An 18,697-nucleotide genomic window follows, 5' to 3' on the forward strand; every position below is an offset into this window, starting at 1 on the left:
TAATCTCTGTGCTGATATTCCTCAAAACCAACTTACCTGTTGGGTTTTGGGTTTTTGGAAGCTGGGAGGCCAAGTTTGGGTCTTATCATTTCAAGTTCTTTCCCCATTTTTTTTTTTTTGGTGAATTTCTTTCCCCATTTGTTTCATAGAACCCACATTCTGTATTACCAGCCAGTCATCCACACATCTCACCATGATGAAAATATCATAGGTATAAACAGTTGTACTAAAAAAAACTGTACCATATATAAACTTTATTTTATATACAGGAGCATAATGACTCAAACTTATACTGCACAAGTTCATTCTTGCACATTGCCTCTACCAGTAAACCATAATAGCTGCTTAACTACTTAGACAAAAGCTGCAATGGTAAAGCTAACACTTAGCCTCACATCCTCAGCAAGAATTTGATTCTCACCTTTCCCTTTCTTGAATTAGGGGGAAAAAAACCTAAATTCATCTCGCTCTTACTGGGGGAGCCGCTAATCCGTCTTCTGAGATGTCAAAAAACAAATCATCGCTCTTGCATAAGGCATAAACAATATCCACCATACCAGGCCTTTTTGAAGGATCTCTATGCAAACAAGCAATGGCAACAGTCACAATATTCAGTATGCTCTCCATTGAGCATGACTCCGAGAAAAGCTCCCTGTCCACCCACTCCTTCAATTTCCTTGCCTTCTCTTCCTCATTTCCCTCCAAAATCCTACCAGCACTTGCCCACAAAACATTGCCAGCTTCATCAATGGCCGGCTTCCCAGAAATAAGCTCCAGCAGAACCACCCCAAAAGAGAATACATCCATTTTTGTTGACACCACCCCATCAGCTAGATATTCAGGTGCAATATAGCCTTGAGTTCCAACAATGTGCATTGTTATGGCATTGCAGCCAGACTTTGCTAGCCCAAAATTGGCTATTTTGGCTCTCATGTTTGAGTCTAAGAGAATGTTACTGCTCTTGATGTCCTTGTGCACAACCTGTGGCCTAGTGTGCTCATGAATGTATTGCAGACCGTTTGCAACATCAACAGCAACACGCAGCCTTATTTTCCAGCTTAATTTTTCATTCTGGTTTTCATGCAGCCATGCATAGAGAGAACCATTTTCGACATACTCATAAATCAGATAGCAATTTGCATCCTCAGGGTCTATGCAAAAGCCCTCTAGCTTCACCAAATTGCCATGGTTTACCTTCAAAATTTGAAAATCATTGTCTTATCAATTATAATTCTAAAATTTGGACAAAATGATACATATATACTAGTATAGAAAGCCAAAACTTGAATGTCAACTTTTTTACTTCTCAAAGTGTCCTCTGCTGACCCAGAAAAAGTGTCCTCCTTTGGCAAAAGTAGTTATATGTATATTAATTAAATTTCAAAAGCTAAATAGTAAATTAGAAACATAATTTTGTAGAAATAATTTATGTGGAAGTTGACAAAACTTTGGAGGTATTTTCAAACTCAAATGTCACATGCAACAGGTGTGTGTGAGAGTGCTAGCTGATAAATAACCCTCAAATGTTCTTCAGTTCTTGAGTTGGTTGAGTTGGGTGGGCGTGTAGGAAATAAATGCAAGGCCCATAGTCCAGGACATGGGCATCACCTCTTTGTAAAGTTTTAGGAAAGTTGGGCCTTTCAAATCTAGGCCTGGACTTTATCTAGCATGTTCCATGCTTCGGGCCAAGAAAGAACAAGAGAAGAGAAAGGCAAGAATGACAATGAGTGAATGACTAATAAACAAATTGTATGGGCACATGTAGGAGTTAATGCAACACATGGTTCATGGTGTTATTTTTTACCAAATATTTAACTTCTATATGTCCAATGAACACAATTATTGACTTCATTTTTTTATCCTTTTAGATTATGACTTCATTTTATCTAGAAATCGCATCACCATTTGGTCCATTTCCAATATCTTTCCTCTGAATTTTAGAAGAACATCACCTATGGAGCCATGGAGGCATTAATTCAAAGGCTTATATATTAAAGAAATCAAATACATGAATATCTCTTTCTCTGTTTGGGCATATTCAATGAATGGACCCAATTGTGATACCACTGACAGAATACATTTTTCGCCTTGTTTTTTTATTAAGTATGTGCCAAACACAGTCAATATTTTAAAGACTCCAACCAAACAAGATACAATTTTAAACATCAAAACCCTCATGAGCAGACAGGTCACATTGTCAGAATACGGTGATTACCTAACCATCTTTATATTAGCATTAAGCAATTGAATACTTCCAACAAAGCAAATATTATAATGAGGTTTCTTTTCGGCTGTCTTTACTCTTGAATCCTTTATCTGTTGGGATATTAATTTTTCAACCTCTGCATCATACAGTTCTGCATCTTTCACTATTTATCGACTTTGTTCGTGTGCCTCCCAGCCAAAATATGCTTACATAAACTACAGGATTTATATATAGGCAATGTTTTCTTATCAAATACATATGTTATATTGTTTGACTTTGAATTTAGACCACACATTTTAGTAAGAGTTACTAAATTAATGGTCGAGATTGAGAGTATATTAACATAATATGTCAAATTGTCTGTAAAGAGAAAGTTTTTCTATATCTATATATTAATAAGAAAGTTATATGGCAGAATTTTCAAACTGATTACCTAATACGAATTTAGATTCTTTGCTTTTGTTTTTTGTGTTAATGTTCTGTTTATGGTTGAATTATGTTGTTTCAGGCTTTCATTCAGTAATTCTTCAAATAAAAACTATAAGTACTCTACTAAATACTAAACCCTAAAACGATATTATTTTAGTTATGAGCATGATATAGAAAATATAAGTAGTATAACTTAACATTAATCTATAAGACTAAAGTGGCATGAGATGAATGAGGTGATGATAGAGATTTAAATTCAAATCTTCATGTAAAAAGAAAACATTGTTTTAAACTTTTAATGTGAACTTGTGAAGCTAATAAATGGTAAAGTGTGTGCGGCGTGCCATATGCGAAAAGTTAAAACTTTACCAATACTATACTATCAAAAAACAAACTTTACCATGCACCCAGAAACTAAAAAACAAGTGAAACTATACCTTCTGTAAGATCTTGAGCTCCTCAGAGGCATTCCACTTCATCTTCTTGATGGCATAGACCTCTCCATTGATGCAGCCTTTGTACACAGACCCTTCAATCAAGGAATTCTCGCTGAACCCATTGGTAGCTCCTTTCAATTCTTCAATCTTAAACACCCTATACTTGTCCAAGCAATCTGAAACATCAGCCATGAAACTCACCTCCATTTCCTTGGACTCCTTATCTCCCTTCCCACCCCTATATAGAAATTGTTTCTCCTTCTCCTCATCTCCTTTCATACCCATCCTCTTCTTCAACAAACCCACTTTGTATATTGAAACCCCAACAACCAAAATCAACAGAAACCCAGTGATCCCCAACCCAATTGCCAATCCTGTAATGACTCCTTTTCTCTCAGTCTTCCCAGGAGGTGCAGAAGGAACAACAGCAGGCTGTGCTAGTTGTGGAAGCTGAGTCACTGGGATGAATATGGTGTCAAAAGGCTTAGTGTTATTGCCATTAACATCAATTATAGACTGTGTTGTCACCCCAAAACTTGAAGCAACTGTTGATAAGTTATCAGAAGGCTGGAACACATAGGAGATGAGATGATTGACTTTGTTTTGCAACTGGGTTCTGTTTGGGCACTTGCAAAAGATTGGAAAATATGCAGTCACACCAATTGTGAGGTTGGTGGCTTCAAGATTGGGGTTAACAAGCTCAACAGATTGGTAGGTGGTGAGGTTTTGGAAGTTCTGGGTGGAGACATAGTAAAAAGTGTCATCTTTCTTGATTGTGAAGGAGAGGTTGGCATAAGAGATGGTGAAGCTGGTGTTGACAGAGTTGCAAGCACAAGAGAGTGGGACAAAGAGGGGTTGGTCGGGGATGAGAGGTGAAGTTGGGGAAGAGATGTTGCTGGGTTTTGAGATCATGAGGCGGCTGACTGAGAAGAGGTCAGCTATGGAGGCCAGGTCAAGAAAGTCAGGACCCATGGCTCGGTAGAAGGCATAGGTTTGGCATGGGTAGGTGGTCTGGTTGGCTGTGCAGGTATAACCTTCAATGCTTGGTTGAGCATGTGAATGGTGAAGAAGGTGATGGTAGCAGAGGAAGAACAGGAGGACACACAGGAGTTTGGTTTTCATTTTCTACTTCTTTTTTTTGTTTTGGCCCTGAATGAGTGAATGGGGTTGTATTGTATCTACATGATGTATATATATTGTAAATCCTTTTTTCAAGATTGTAGTCAATGTGATCATGGTCCAACCCACCACATAATTGTTTCCACTTTCCACCTTCCACAATTAATTTCTGGTCAACCTGGACAAGGATTGGTCTAGCCACCCACTTAATAATCCTCTGTAGCGCAGTGGCCTAAAAAAAATTAATCCTCTGTAGCGCTCTGTTTCATAATATGTTTTGTTTTTTCAGATCAAAGACTAGAATAAGATGGATGGTCATTCGTGCTGATTATGGAATTAAATTTTGAAAATTTCCTCGCAAAGAAATTTTTATTTTTTTGAGATTTCGAAATATTATTAAAACGATATTGTCAAAATTTTGTAAAAAGTTTTAATTGTTTTAGTTTAAATTTCTAACGAAATCAAAATTATTTCAAAATTTTCATATTTTTAAACCCTCGAAATTTTCTAAAAATCCAAACTTTAATTCCTTGGTGCTGATACATATTTGCTATTACTTTATACGAAGCTAGTACTTTATACAAAGCGTTTTTATTCGGTAACGTTGTTATTTAGCAGCATAAGAAATTATCTACCAAGTGCTTCTAAAGTATTTCTATAACGTTAAAAGAAAACTTGTCTATTTTTTGCCAAAAGAGCATAAATAGTTACCATTTACCTGAAGTATGCAAGGGGAAATGCTTCATTATTTTTAAGCACGCAACCCGCGTAGCAGACAAAGATTGACTAGCATGATTTGCACAGAAGCAAGAATTGTGAACACATAGTTTGAAATATCTACCAGGTATGTGCCTTTCTAGCTAATCCATTTTGGAAATTTGAAGCCCAGACCATACGTATGAATTTGACTTCATTGGTATTAATGTTGACGGTAGATGCCAACATAGTTTGCCGTATGGGAGAGGTCACCAATAGAAGTCTCTCTCACAGAGAACATTAGTGGCCACCAGATTCAATTTTTCCAAAATATCATTATGTTAATTGTTGACTTTGCCATTCAGTGGTGGACCGAACTTGGATTCTAGATGTGGTCATGGTACAGTCTTGACTCTGAAGACCAAATGACAAAACCACATAGCTTATACCTAGCACAAATAGTCTTGCAAAGATGAAACCAAGAACAACAATATGAGTCTCATTTTTGTATCTGGTCTAGAACAACACTAAGTTCAACTTCTAAACATGCATCTTTTGATAGGAGGCAGAATCCATAAGAACAGAAAAGGCAAACAAGTGATACGGAGAATATTAAGCAAGCAATTTATCATGGATTACTATTATTTAATGCAGGTGCCATGATGATATGATTTTAGAGCCAAACAACTCACATGATTGCTTCTGGAATCATGTTGTTTCACACATAATCAACATTATGAAAAGTTGCAAAACCATTATTAGAGTCATTAGACATTGCCATTCAACGTGATTAAAATGCAAGAAAGGAACAACACCCACTTGGGAGCTGCATATGATTCTGACACTTCAGGAAATCCATTTTATTGTCACATCTTGCAAAATTCAAACAGACATCCCCATGATTTGTAACTTGCCTTGTACATAATTCTTGGAGGAGGATACTATACAAATTATAGGACATTTGATTGCAACATGTAGTAATATATGATCTTTCATCACTTGATTTCTAAAATTACCAGCTCAGTCAAACATTCCTAATCTTGAAACACAGATAGGCTCTTTTGGATAAGTGCAACTGGCAAAAAAGAAGTCATGCTGCATACCTTATGGAATAAACAATAAGGTAAAGGAAAATATGACAGTTTAGTTGTACATCATATGTTGTCTATCTGTTCTCAATCGCTTCTCGATTTACAATTACTAAATCTGATATATAAACAAAAAAGAAAAACAAAAAAAAAAAAACTGCACAAGGAAAGGAGAAAACAGAGAACTGGAAAATATTAAAAGAGGCCCAAAAAAATAGCTATACCTTTCATGCCCAAGTTGGTTAAGAATTCCCATTAAGGTGCACTTTTCAGAACATCAGTTATCTATCTCTTCATTATATCATCATTATTCATCTTCACAGTGAAATCCCACAGGTCCCCATATTTCTCATTGAAATCCCATATGTCCATGGTATTGTAGTCAGCTATCAATTTGTCACGGGATCCCCTCTCCATATTGTATATCTGAGGTTCAAAGTTGTGGGGTTGATCTGGCTTATCCATCTCAATGATGCAAAATACAATTGTAAACAGACCGGCTCCAATGAACAAGTACTCCCCCTGAAAGACAAAGTAATTAGATATGATTTCTCAATGGTGATGAACAGCGTCATATGCTTATTTCTAAATAAAGAAACAGCATCTTGGATGGTCTAGTGTCTCTAATCCTTCATATATGTTACATCTAAAATTGGCATTACCGGAGCATGGAAAAACATCCCAGCTGCAATTGCAGGGAGAAAAGCCCATGAAATAAAACCTGTCAAAAGAATCAAACCAAATAATGTTCATTAACTGTAATGTAGGTAAATTTATGAATTATCAAAGTCCTGTGGTAAGCAATTATACCCTGAAAACCTGTAGGGGTTCCTACTGCTGCAACGTCATCTGCTATTGATCCCCAAAAGGTTCCTAGATTATAGAGATTGCAGCAATAAATCACGATTCTATGAATAAAAAAAAATTTATTCGTCTTTCGTAACGTTTTTTTTACATTTGTTGAAGTTAAAACTGACTGGACTGGTTGTCCCATATTCCCTATAACTCATAAGTCATAACTGGCTGTACCAGGGGAACGCTGCAAATTTAATTTCCATGCCTTGCAAATTAAGTCCTTAAAATTTTGTCAAAACATCACATTTTATAGTACAAAAAGACCAAAAAATTAATTGCCAATCATAACAAAGATCCTATATAGTTCCTCAGAAATATTTTATTGTCAAACAGTCTTGACATGTTATGTTGTTAAAGTATCGATCAGGACCATTTACGGGATAAAAACGTATGGTTCTAATTCAGAGTTTAACAACATAACATCTCATACTATGTACCAATAGAACATTATACTAACTTCATATAACTCTACCATTTTCCTAGTCAACTACTTTTGTATTTACAAAATAATAGTAACCATGACAACCCAGTTCTCAGGTTGTGACAGTGTGCTAAATAGAGTACCTTTATCCTCGCCTTCATGATAAGTGTGGTGCCCATCATACTCCCCATACTTAAAATCTTCCTGAAAATCAACCACTTAAACGCATCAAAATCAAAATAAATTCACATAAATATATGCATATAAAGTCTATGACTATGAGTCTGCGTATACCATGCTGATACTGTTAGTCCTCCAACGATCAGTGGGGTCTTCGTTGAGATCGGGCTCAATGTCGGCGAACCCAGCTGCATTCAACTTAGTGAAGCTTCTCTTCCCCAATTTGGAGGGTGCGTAGGTGTCACCAAGGGAAATCCTAACCCTAGTTTCCGATTTCTTAGAGCTGAGTTTGGGGGCTGCATAGTGAGAGACAACTGCGAGTGAGGAACACATCGCCATTGCTGGTCTATCTTCGATTTTGGCCGTTGTGTGAGGCTCAAATGCGCGCTTGTTTTTCTGTAACGGTAGGACATGTTAAAGTCACTGGCGGTGCTCGTCAATATTGAGAATGATTGATTATTACTTGCCACGTATTCAAGACGAAAAGCTTCTTGGTATTGACGCATGCGTGGCTCTCTGTGGTTCGTCTTTCTAGAGTTTGTGTCACGGGTACTATTAGTTTGATCGCTGATTTTGCAATTTGGTTAAAATTTGAGCGAGAGACAGAGAGCACTCGGCTCCTTATCCACATTATATTGGGCTTAGGCTCCATATAATGGATTGGTTTGCTTTGCAACAGCATACTGGGCCATGCATTGGTTTATTTAGGTGGTGTTTTTTGGGATGATTTTTGGACACTGTATCATAATCTTAACTCATTATTCAAATACTCGTACCACTTCAGCAACCCCAAAAACCAAGACAAGTTTATACATTTTCAAAATGGCTTAATAGTTCTCAATTCTAAATAATAATATATTTATAAAAAGAGAAATTCTGAAAGGATTTATTTGCTTTCTAAACTCTACATACTCACTACTATTATTTGCTTTCTATAACTTCTTATGTGTAGTTTACAAAATAAACTATAGTGTGCCCACTAATTCCAACTTAAAGGAAGGAAATTTTGGGTGTCTTCTAACTTGAAGAAAGAAGATGAAAATAATATATATTAGCCAAAACTTATCTCTACTAATTCCATCATTTTAGTGGGATTGGAAATGATGAGTTTTCTCTTATAATTAATCCATTTTCTTCTTATCTTTTTTCATTCAAGTTAGAAATTTTTTCCTTTAATACATATAAATCTAGTCATTTATCATATTCAATTCAATCATATACACTAAAGGAGGCCTTATGGGCCTATTATGAAACTCATTTATTTACAACAAGGCTTCACCACACTAATACCACCCAGACTTATCTCAACGTGACAATGGGGCACCTCCCGTCTTGGTTTATGTTAATCATAATATTTTTTTATCAAACTTTCCATTTTTTCCTTAAGTGAAATTAAGAAAAGTAAAATTCTTTTTAAAAAGTATTTCTAAATGAATAAAAAAAATGTTCAAACGCATAACTCTATGAATAAAAAATAACCCCTCCAAAGAGGTGGATTAGGGTTGTGTTTCAGCTTGGATTCTTGGTGTTTGATGGCTCAATGGCAGAAATAACAACGGACGTGGGTGGCGCAGAAAAGAGGGCTACACAATCGAGGGGTAGGGTGGGTGGCGCCGGAAAAAGGGTGGTGGAGGCTGTGCAATTTTTAATTTGTTGTCAAAGTTCATTTTTTTTCTATTTTAATGTTTATTAGATTTTCTATTTGATTTTTAGTTTTCAAAATGCTTTATTATATAAATTGACTAACTTAATACAAAAATTAAGAGAATGTAGCGGTATGTGTCACATTGTCGTTTTTGTGTAAATTTGGGTGGTAAATGACCAAAATTTTTTTCTGACAAATAAAAACCTAACATCATATGACACACATAAGTTAATGACCAAAAATTAAAATTATAGTTAGTACACTCTAGTATTATTATTAAAATGATCAATTATAAAAGAAAAAAAAAAAAAAAAAAAAAGGTGGTTGGTCACTACCCACGGGCCACCCATCCTCTCTCTTTTTCTCTTTGGTACTAAACAATTTAACAAGAATCATTAATAATTTCACAATATGACATGCCAAATATTTAAAAAAGAGAATATTTTCATACAACAACTCAACATGCATGATGCAGCGATGCTTGATGCTTGATGCATAGCAAGACTTACTTTCGTAACCAATAAATCAAAGAAAGATAAAACTTTCACTACAACTCCACACACAATATCACAACAAAACAAACTAATTATTCACTAATCACTAGTTTCTGTATCTGGCCATCTGGGGAGAGAGTGGCTTAGCCTTGAACCTGTGCATATCCCAAAACAGCTCAACCTTAGGTAAGCTCTCACTTTCACTATCCCCTTCTCTGTATTTTTTATTCATTCTCTTTCTGCGCTTCTTGCTTACATTCTGTTGACTTTTAGTGCATATTCACTTACCCTTCTTTTCCTTCTTTATATCTTCTTGCTCAGTGCTTTCATTTTGCTTGTTCTGGGCTTCGTTTCTTTTCTGGGCAGAGTGGAAATTTTTGAGTTGCATGTTCCTTTGAAATCTTGGAGTATTGTATGAGGGTGAGTGTTATTTTGGAGTTCCCAATCTCTGGATCAGTGGACTGGCTATATAGTATACTTGGGATTATATCTTCTGTACAACATTTTAAAAGGATCATTGGGTTTTGGGAATAGGTAAACAATTCTAAATTTCAATATGTGTTAGTAACAGAATTCCAGTAAAACCCATTGGCCAAATTTGGTAGTAAAGCCTTACTGGATGGAATCATGGGAATGGATATCAAATTTGTTTATGGAAAGTGTAAATTGAAAATGGTGTAATTTTAGTGACCCAAAAGATCCCTGAAGTTATCAAAGGTGAATTTACTAAATTCGAATATCGAAGGTGAATTCACTAAATTTCAAGTTAAGTAGAATGCGAGGTGGCAGATTGACTTGAAGAAAATAAAACGAAGATATGTAATATGCAAAATCTCACTTACCTGTTATCTGCATAGATCAAAATAATCAAAGTAGTGTTCTCGTTGATTATGGTTTTTTTTTTTGTTATCAATGCTATTGATCGTTTAAGTTATGAACTATATTCTTTATTACCCTTAGGATGTCATATATTGACAATTGACAAACATGTTCCCATAGTTACTGATCTTCCTTGCAATCTACTCTGTAGTAAAAGATTGTCAACATTTTTAGCCATGGATGGTTCTAAAGCTGATTCATTAAAGGAGATGCCTCTGGGGATAGATGCAACAACGGAGGAAGAATATACTTCGCAGTCTAGGTTACTTCAAGAATTCACTAGTATTTCCAGCATTGACAAGGCATGGATTTTCAAATCTGACAGTGGTACGATTTCTCATTTTTCTAACATGCATGCCTTATATATGTAATGTATGTAGTGTACGTATGTACATATCTACATATTTATATAATGATACAATTTATGTGCCTCCTCTCTAATTGTAAGCCAAACACCCCTTTCTAATCACGATATTTGTACCTTAAACTTTGTTACAGGAACTGGCTCCCAGGCAATGTTTTCAATTAGTCAACCAAATCTTTTGGCAAACAAGAGGAGGAAATTTATTCTATCCTCTCATGTTTCAAAAGAAAGTAACAATTTTGTAGACTTCCAATGGGCCCCATTTCCTATTGAGATGACAGGAGCGTCTGTAATTGTTCCATCACCATCAGGTGCAAAGCTTCTTGTAGTTCGGAATCCTGAAAATGAGTCTCCCTGTCAATTTGAAATCTGGGGTCGAGCTCAAGTGGAAAAGGAATTCCACATTCCCCAATCTGTTCATGGTTCAGTATATACTGATGGATGGTAATTAATCATGTGAATGTTGTTTTACTGATGATCGCTTTTTCCTTTATATGATGTTTGCTGTTAGCCTTGTGTACTAGACACTTAGTGTCTATGTCTCTAGTGATTAGTAGTAGAAGTTGTAGCTCAATTTCGAGCATTACTCCTGCTGGTGTTTGTCTATATTTTCTCAGACATAGAAGAGTTCAAAGATCTTTCAATGATACAGGTTTCAGGGAATTTCTTGGAACTCTGATGAAACTCTCATTGCTTATGTTGCTGAGGAGCCATCTCCCTCCAAGCCCACATTCGCAGGTCAGGGCTACAAGAAAGGTAGTTCCACAGATAAGGACTTCGGTAACTGGAAAGGTCAAGGGGATTGGAAGGAGGACTGGGGGGAAACCTATCCTGGAAAAATGCAGCCTGCACTTTTTGTCATCAACATTAACAGGTTGAGTAGAATTTGTTTTGTTTTTATCAGTACCAAGATTAGAGGTAAATAGATTTCTTTAGCTGGCCAACTTATTTTAAATTTCCCGATGCTGAACAGTGGAGAGGCACAAGCTGTTAAAGGAATTGAAAAGTCTTTGAGTGTTGGCCAAGTTGTGTGGGCACCACCAATTAGAGGTTCACATCAATATTTGGTTTTTGTTGGGTGGTCGGCAAATACCAGAAAGCTCGGTATTAAGTACTGCTATAACAGGCCCTGTGCATTGTATATGATTAGGGCACCACTTTATGAATTGCAAGCTGATGGACATGAACTCAAGTGAGTTGCTTTGTGCTTTGCTTATGTCTCTTTAGTTGAGCCATTCTTCATGTAAATTGTTTTGGAGGCTCATTGTGTGTAGACGTATGATATAATTGTCAAGTTCTTACTGTTCCAGAGATAGTTCAACTGAAGCTTCTCCTGTGGTAATTCTAACTCAAGCCATAAGTAGTGCCTTCTATCCACTGTTCAGGTATTGTTTTTCCTTACACTTGACAGGGGTCTGTAACCTAATTCCTTACTTAATTTAGTTTATGATATCTTATGTGGAGTGCCTTTTTTTTTTATACAGAATTTTTCAGAACTTATTAATATCTGTCTACTAGAAAACATTTTCTTCATGTCAAAGGGAAATTCCTCTTACAGTGCTAGCCTAGATAGAACTGAATTAATTATCTGACAAGTCTTGCCTTTCTCAAGTTTTTTTCAATTTTAAAACTGAAAATTGATATCTTATTATAAACAGGAGTTTGATGAACAGAAGAATTGGAGTTGTGCTGATTGTTTCAAACATTATCTACTAGATGGCTGATTGTATTTGAAACATGATCACTTTAATTTTTCCAGCCCAGATGGAAAATACCTCATGTTCTTATCTGCAAGAAGTTCTGTGGATTCTGGGGCACATTCTGCAACAGATTCTCTTTACAGAATTGATTGGCCAATGGATGAGGTGCTATGCTCATCTGCGAAAATTGTTGATGTGGTGAGTTCTTATTTTTTTATCTGTTTAATTTGAGTATAATCAACTTTTTTCACTGATTGTAGCGTCTAATACCTAATGTATGTAAATTATAAACAAAGATTCCTTTGTTAGCATGTGCTTGTAAGTGCTTTTCTTGCAAAGGTGCAAACGTATACAAGCTCACAAATACGGAATTATAAGAATTGGAAATCATGGTTTGTGTCTTGGTCTGGTATTTTGTGCTTTTGGTTGGACATGAATGTGCTGTGTTTTGTACTATGTACTAGTGGTATGCTGTGTCGAAAATTTGGAATTGATGCTGTTATCTAGCATATTGAGTTTAGAATGGCAATATATAGAAGTTTTCTTTGACCTGCCTTTTTTTTTTTGGTGTATGATATTTGTGTGCATGGGTAGCCTCTCATTGACGCTTCTCAGGGAAATTATATTGCTTTTAAAAATACACCTTTCTGAACAAAAAATTGGGGAGGGGGCAAAAATTTGAGCTTTAGGTTGCCTCCATCGTAGTTATAACCTGAAGTTAATTATCTTCAACAAAAGGTTTTAGTGTATGAAGTTCATATCAGACAATATAATGAAACAAGATTTATAACATCTTGTATTTTTACTCTCTTTATCTGCCTCTCTTCCTCCATATATAACTACACTTAATACACTTCTTTTTGAAGATTCCTGTTGTAATGTGTGCTGAGGATGGTTGCTTCCCTGGGCTTTACTGTTCAAGTTTCCTTAGTAATCCATGGCTTTCTGATGGATGCACAATGATCATATCTTCCATTTGGGGCAGCTGTCAAGTGATACTTTCTGTGAATGTTTTGAAGTAACTATAATGATCTTACATATGACTCTCTCTTTTATCTGCTGAACTTTGTTACCCTATTTATATCATTAACTCATGGCATTCATATGAACTTACAGCAGGGAAGTAAGGCGTATCAGCCCTACTGATTCAAATTTTTCATGGAATGTTCTTACACTGGACAGGGACAACATCATTGCTGGTAACATCAAATGCTATTTTGTACTGCTAACTAGGCGGTCAAATTTATAGAACTATAATAACATCATCACTTCTTGTTTGAATTTGGAAGTGTCTAGCAGTCCAGTGGATGTACCTCATATCAAGTATGGTTATCTTGTTGATAAAGAAAGTAAAAATACTGCATGGAGTTGGTTAAATATATCAAGCCCCACAAATGAATGCTCTGAGAAGGTCTATCAATTTGCTTTTGTGAATATTTAATTATGTCTAGATATCAAGGTTATCTTCAAAACTTACTTTTGTTTCACTCAAGTTTCTCCTTGCTACAGGTTAAATCTTTTCTCTCCTCTCTTCAATTCAGTATAATGAAGATTCCTGTCAGGGATGTTTGTGATAGTCTAACAAAAGGTATTATAAGCCAATTTTCTTTCTTGTGTGTTAGAAAATAATTGATTTTGATGTCCTGTATATGCACGAAACCTTTCAGGTGCTAGAAAACCTTTTGAAGCTACATTCATTTCTTCCAAAACTAAAAGAAATGATCCATTTGATCCATTAATTGTATTCCTTCATGGAGGCCCGCATACTGTTTCCTTGTCAAGCTTTTCAAAGTCTATGGCATTTCTCGCTTCAATTGGGTTCAACTTGCTACTTGTAAATTATAGGTAAGTTATGATTCTCCTTTTTTTTTTTTTTCTTTTCATTCTGATTTTCATATTGGGTTAATGGCTCTGAACTGATCAGCTATATCTACTTTGTGTTCAACCAATTGCTCCACTTTTGTTGATCAGATATATTATGATCTTGGCATATGGATGGGAAAAAAAAGATAACCGTTTCTTCTCAGCTCCCTTCACTGTTGACATGATGCTTCTTGATGAGGCAAAAGGGGGATTATAATACTTATGTGAAAGAAAAGGGAATAAATAATTCTACCTTGAACAGAATAACTGTTTGGCTCAATGTTCTTTCTTGTGTTTGTTAAATTTGTGTTGGTGCCATAGTGCAGCCATACTATGAAATGTTGATATCATCATGTTTAGTATGATAAGAAGATCCCTTACATTGATAATATCATTTACACCTAAAGCTTTTAGATTTATTTAAAAGTGACCATTAAGGTATGGAAATTCTCCTTCACTTGTTGTCTTATACTTTGTCAAAATTAGTGGATTTCACCTAATCCTTAAACCCTCAGTTTTCACCTTTGGTGTTGAAGGGCTGTTTCTGCCATAGGGCATTTAAAAGATGGGTTAGGGTTGATTTACTATGCATCAAACAACTGAGCTGTTTTGACAGTAAAAACCACTAGATATTACAGTGATTGCACAAGGCTTGTAAGTAAGATTATAAAGTTGAAGAAGCAAACTACTAATTTATGAAGAGTACAGGTATTTGTGGGTGGTTGGCCTTTTTTTCTTCGAGTAATTTTTCTGGCCTAAGCCCTTTGTTGGTGGGGGTTAGGATAGGTATCAAGTGAAACTTATCAATTAAAAAATAAATATAAAGAATATTCCTGAAGTGTAAATATTCTGGCCTGCTTCAAGAAATTATATTTTTCGCCTCCCAACAGTTTGCTATAATTGATAAGTTCCTCATAAAATGTCTTTTGCAATATACTCTTCCCAACATATCTGATTAAGGTTGATCTACTGTTTGTATTCTTACTGCAGATGACAACATCATTTATGTTTGTTTGGGTCCTTAAAGATTTTTGCATCCCATACTTGAAAAAAATGCCTCTTTTAGATATCAGCTTATATTGCTGTTATTCATGCATGCTAATTTATCTCAGAGGTTCACTGGGGTATGGTGAGGAAGCACTTCAATCTCTTCCAGGAAAAATTGGGTCCCAGGTGCTTACTATTAATGTGTTTAATAGTAATCTTACTTTTGTTATATATGCTAGCTGGCGCTGAGCCTTAAGGGTGCCTACTCTATAAAACCCATGTGCTTACGTAGAGCCCTATTGTTGTGTGCCATTTTATATTTTAGTTAGCATACACAAACGCATATGCATGGTGTGTGTGTGTGAGAGAGAGAGAGAGAGAGAGAGAGAGAGAGAGAGAGAGAGAGAGAGAAAGAGACAGCATTTACTTAATTAATATATTTATAGCAAAAGTATTTACTTGATATGTGTGTATTTCTAGACCCTAATCTCTTATTTTCTTCTCTGCAGGATGTGAATGATGTGCTTGTGGCTATAGATCATGTTATTGACATGGGGCTTGCTAGTCCATCAAAAATTGCAGTTCTTGGCGGTTCTCATGGTGGCTTTCTGACAACCCACTTGATTGGCCAGGTTTGGTAGTTTTGCAAATAGAATGACTGTGTGCATTTATCAGAATGTACATACGTACATGCACGCACACACACACAGACTATCTTTTCATACATATTGTGCCTTATTGTCCTTATGCATTTCAAGTCCTGGATACAACTAGTTGATGCTTTTATATGCAGAGATCTCATTTCAAATACTGGATGGTTCAATTTTTGGACATCTGCTTATTTGCGTCCATAGACTGGTGGTCTTGGGCTTGCATTTTCTTCAACTTTTTAATTTTCTAAGCATCTATGACTTATGAACACTTGGTAGATTGAATGCTTAAAAAGGTGATATCAGTAGTACATGCATTTATAGGTATACTTAAGAATTCAATAATCTTGTAATTGAAATGCTGCAGGCGCCAGATAAGTTTGTTGCAGCAGCAACAAGGAATCCTCTTTGTAGCATTCCATTGATGGTGGGTACAACAGATATCCCTGATTGGTGCTATTTTGAGGCCTATGGAAGTGAGGGTAAAAATAGCTACACAGAAGCACCTTCAGCTGAGCAGCTGACTCTCTTTTACAGCAAGTCTCCTATTTCACATCTCGCAAAGGTATTTGTTTAGGCTTCTGTTACTATATTAGTGAGCTAATTCCGTTTTTTTTTTTTTTTCAAGGTGAGCTGATTCTTTTCATAGAACAATATTGGAAATGAAGAAAAATCTACAGAAAAAAGATTTAAAACCGAACAAATTCAAACACAACATTGTCCCAACATTGCTTAGTTTTCATTCGTTTGAGCAACTGCGGAGATATCATTGCTGGAATCACAACGATTCTTCTGCATGCAGTATGATATTCATGCCGTTTGCACAGGAAATATGTGTATAGTCACTGCATGATGTGAAGCAAAATATTAATTGAAATTGAAAAACAGAAAAAGAAAATATATGGTGGAGAAATGGGAACTCTGATAAGCCAAGACATCCAGGGAGGGGCCATTGCTTGATGTAATGGTGAATGTCTTGGGTTCTTAAATGCATGTGTGCAGGTTTGATTCTTGAGAGTGGCTTATACAAGTGAATCAATACCAAGGGTTAGTATGTATCTAGATCTTCCCTCCTAGGACCACTTTGGTGGGACCAATACTGAGGTTTCTATATTACTCCACTGGGTTGAAGTTTCTGTCATACTGAATTAACATTTAATCAAGAAGTATAAAACATGCAACTTTTCCCTTTTTAATTTGAACAATATTTATCTTCTAAGCAGTTTTGCTATTTCTAACTTGTAGATTTTGATGTTCTCTGCAGGTCAAAACACCCATACTTTTTCTTTTGGGTGCTCAGGATATTCGTCTTCTGATCTCTTCTTGGCTGCATTGCAGTAGAAAGTGAAGGAAGTATCAATACAGAAACAATTATTTATCCTTTAAAGTGATTTTGTTTATTTGGTACTGGAGGGGTTGGGAGTTGTTGAAGATTTTGATGCATAGATGATTGCCTAGTTGTAATGATATGAGTAGAAAAGTGATTTCGATGTTTATTATTTGTAGTATGCTCGGGCATTAAAGGAAAAAGGAGTTGAGGCCAAAGTCATTGTGTTTCGTAATGATACCCATGGGATTGAGAGGTAAACACATTATCGAAATGTGCTTGTTCATTCTAGTCACTAGTCACTACTACATCCAATCTCGTAAAATTTCTTGCTTGGGTGGTTTTAATCTGATTCAAATTCCTGTTTGCAGGCCACAATCTGACTTTTGAGAGCTTTCTTAATATTGGTGTGTGGTTCAAGAAGCATTTGCTCTAAACGAACAGCCATTTCTCCCCTGCTTTTATGGCCACAATTCGACTCTGAGAGCTTTCTTAGTATCGATGTTTTTAAGGGCAATTCAAATCTATCATGAAGTAGTTTCAGTTATCCCTTGCCACTAGAATTAACAAGTATTTATATTGCTTGAAAGATGCTCATGTTCCATTGCAATGTGACAATTAGAATCAACAGTTTTGCTTTATTTTAATGCTATCAAAATTATTAAATTTAAAATACATAAATAGAGTCGCTCTATTTTTTTATTGCAGTCATTTCATTGCTACAATTCCAATTATAACAGAAATTAGTAATTATTTTTCAATTAATATCTGAAAATTATCCCACTCCTTAAAATTATGAGTATGCAATCTATCTAATTCGTAGGTAATTTTTTAAATTTATTCAGAGTCGGATTACACTCAAGTTCTCGTTTGACAATGTACCCAACAAAATTGTTTTGTCATCTTCTTGAAAAATAGCCCACTTTTTTTTCACGGATTTCCGGCACCAAGTGCTTAGCAACCAATGTATTTTTCTTCTCTTCCGAAAGCTCAGTATTTAGTTTGTCAATTTTATGTTAAGTTTTAACTTATTTTACACTATAGGAGAATAAAGGGTGAATCTATCGACGGACAGGGTCAACAATGAGACGAGGAATAAATCATTGGACTCTTATAAAATAGTCCATCAAAATTAGTCAGAAACTTACAAGAAGGTGTACTATTAACTTGTTTCAATTCAATTGGATAGTTCATACTTTGATGGTAGATCTCAAAGCCTTATAATGCTAATGTAGTTCGGTAGCCACTTGCCCATTATTTAACTTTAACATGTATATTTGGCACTAGTAATGTTATATTATTGGATATCTTGCATATTATATTGTTATAATATCAATTTTTTTATCACACAATTTAA

General features: G+C 35.6%; 3 protein-coding genes across 3 annotated transcripts; 1 reads left to right on the forward strand and 2 right to left on the reverse strand.

The window, feature by feature from the left end:
* Positions 1-210: 210 nt before the first annotated feature.
* On the reverse strand, positions 211-4,282 carry LOC147293975 (serine/threonine receptor-like kinase NFP). The gene is made up of 2 exons (XM_086233753.1): positions 3,073-4,282; positions 211-1,194 (listed from the first exon to the last, which is right to left on the reverse strand). The coding sequence occupies exons 1-2, from the start codon at positions 4,192-4,194 to the stop codon at positions 460-462; spliced, it is 1,857 nt and encodes a 618-aa protein (XP_086089879.1). The 5' UTR covers positions 4,195-4,282; the 3' UTR covers positions 211-459.
* Positions 4,283-5,963: 1,681 nt separating this feature from the next.
* Positions 5,964-7,819, reverse strand: PNSB5 (NAD(P)H dehydrogenase 18). The gene is made up of 5 exons (XM_086232218.1): positions 7,546-7,819; positions 7,395-7,455; positions 6,786-6,848; positions 6,638-6,696; positions 5,964-6,497 (listed from the first exon to the last, which is right to left on the reverse strand). Exons 1-5 carry the CDS (start codon positions 7,768-7,770, stop codon positions 6,261-6,263), a joined length of 645 nt encoding a protein of 214 aa, XP_086088344.1. The 5' UTR covers positions 7,771-7,819; the 3' UTR covers positions 5,964-6,260.
* Positions 7,820-10,603: 2,784 nt separating this feature from the next.
* On the forward strand, positions 10,604-18,042 carry LOC147293977 (acylamino-acid-releasing enzyme-like). The gene is given in 18 exon segments (XM_086232085.1): positions 10,604-10,776; positions 10,948-11,257; positions 11,466-11,687; positions 11,787-12,005; positions 12,124-12,198; positions 12,573-12,711; positions 13,380-13,531; positions 13,630-13,712; positions 13,803-13,924; positions 14,023-14,101; positions 14,181-14,358; positions 15,489-15,549; positions 15,873-15,995; positions 16,381-16,578; positions 17,278-17,344; positions 17,518-17,596; positions 17,712-17,724; positions 17,726-18,042. Coding segments are annotated over 18 exon segments (2,322 nt in total). The 5' UTR covers positions 10,604-10,625; the 3' UTR covers positions 17,777-18,042.
* The last annotated feature ends 655 nt before the right edge of the window (positions 18,043-18,697 follow it).

The sequence above is a fragment of the Dryas octopetala genome, chromosome 2 (genome assembly GCF_963921425.1).
Source record: "Dryas octopetala chromosome 2, drDryOcto1.1, whole genome shotgun sequence".
Taxonomy (NCBI): Eukaryota; Viridiplantae; Streptophyta; class Magnoliopsida; order Rosales; family Rosaceae; genus Dryas; species Dryas octopetala.

What these genes read in the sequence shown, in the direction of transcription:
- LOC147293975 (XM_086233753.1), bottom strand. Translation starts at nt 4,194, where the DNA reads ATGAAAACCAAACTCCTGTGTGTCCTCCTGTTCTTCCTCTGCTACCAT. An exon ending in AGCTCAAGATCTTACAGAAG is followed by an intron (nt 1,195 to 3,072) that starts GTATAGTTTCAC and finishes CAAATTTTGAAG; the next exon opens with GTAAACCATGGCAATTTGGT.
- PNSB5 (XM_086232218.1), bottom strand. Translation starts at nt 7,770, where the DNA reads ATGGCGATGTGTTCCTCACTCGCAGTTGTCTCTCACTATGCAGCCCCC. An exon ending in AACCCCTACAGGTTTTCAGG is followed by an intron (nt 6,697 to 6,785) that starts GTATAATTGCTT and finishes TTCTTTTGACAG; the next exon opens with GTTTTATTTCATGGGCTTTT. An exon ending in GGATGTTTTTCCATGCTCCG is followed by an intron (nt 6,498 to 6,637) that starts GTAATGCCAATT and finishes TTTGTCTTTCAG; the next exon opens with GGGGAGTACTTGTTCATTGG.